The sequence below is a fragment of the Gavialis gangeticus genome, unplaced genomic scaffold, assembly GCF_001723915.1.
Source record: "Gavialis gangeticus isolate Ggan-Ray unplaced genomic scaffold, GavGan_comp1, whole genome shotgun sequence".
In the NCBI taxonomy this organism is placed as follows: Eukaryota; Metazoa; Chordata; order Crocodylia; family Gavialidae; genus Gavialis; species Gavialis gangeticus.
Window position 1 is genome coordinate 14,192,119 of NW_017729006.1, and position 1,125 is coordinate 14,193,243.

Here is a 1,125-nt window from a genome sequence, read left to right on the forward strand (position 1 = left end):
TTTTTCAAAAAAGCCAGACTATAATCAAGGTAATCAAATGAGTCCAAATATGGATTAGCCACCCATCTTCCCCATATAACTTCTGTGAAAATTTCACCTGCTTCCAAAGGTGGCGATTTGGGGCTATGGATGGCAACCAACCTGATATAAAAACTGCCAACTCCTTCACTTGATTGAGTAAGTTATTTTTGATCCAACAGGACAAGTTCTGGTGCGAATGTTCATATATAATGATAGAGTTTTCTATTTCAAACAGGCCGTCCTTCCCCTTGGAGCTGGTTCCAGAAAGTGGTGTTAAATTCTGTCCACTTTGGTCTCTCCACAGCACTCTGGGCTCAGGGAACCACCCTGCTGATCGACAAACCATTCGTATCCCTCCATCCTGGTAGTTCTCAAAAGAAATTTAAGGAGCAGAGCCTAAGCCTAGAGGAAAATTAGGGGCATTTCTGTAACAGTTATGATTTAATTTTGTAAACTGTAAGGCATGGTGCTGACAGCCTTTGCATTCAAGAGGATCGAGTACTGTCAGTTGTAAAGTTATGCAGGGAAGAGCACTGGTGTTTCAGTATCATGGGGCTCCTATAGATGTGTAGGGAGCTGGCTGTGATGAGCTGGAAATCCAGTGTATCGCAGCAGACTCAATAAATCAAGTCTGCAGGAGCACGGACATTAACGCACTCCAGCAGACTTTAGTGTCACATGAATCAGCATCCCCCACCCTGGGAAATGGTGGTGAGTGTCACCGAGTAGGGCGCAGGAGCGGCCGTGATCTCGCTAGTGCCCCCCTGCCGTGTCAAGTAGGTGATCCAGCACCCTCTATTCTCGCCCGCCACGTCTTGTTCGTTTATAGTTTTATATGGGAGGCTGCCTTTAGTCCACCTGGACACGGTGCTATAACTACCCGGGCTCCTACTCTCTATGGGGTGACCTGGTACACCGCAGCCTTATGGGCTATGCGTGCCTCCTACCTCCCCTTTAGCATGCCCCAAGCCTCACAGCTCTTCCGGATGTTATCTGGTTCCTTTCCTCTCCGCGCCCTGCCAGGCGCCCTTGGGCTTGTCATGCAACCGGCGCCCCTTCTCTACCGCCTCTGGGCTCATTACGCAACCGGCGCCCCTCTAGTCG

The 1,125-nt window shown here is 49.4% G+C and overlaps 2 protein-coding genes across 4 annotated transcripts in view; one reads left to right on the forward strand and one right to left on the reverse strand.

Annotated features, from left to right (window-relative positions):
* Positions 1-553, reverse strand: part of LOC109291745 (butyrophilin-like protein 9) — a 1,427-nt gene extending 874 nt beyond the window's left edge. For both annotated transcript variants that reach the window (XR_002095940.1, XM_019508842.1), the window contains exon 1: positions 142-553. Coding sequence is in view for 1 of the 2 variants with exons in the window: in XM_019508842.1 (XP_019364387.1) it covers positions 142-367 (226 nt within the window). In the remaining variant the exon portion in view is untranslated. The remainder of the gene's footprint in view (positions 1-141) is intronic.
* The window catches only part of NEK11 (NIMA related kinase 11), a 223,175-nt gene that overhangs the window by 167,076 nt on the left and 54,974 nt on the right, over positions 1-1,125 (forward strand). The window lies entirely within an intron of this gene.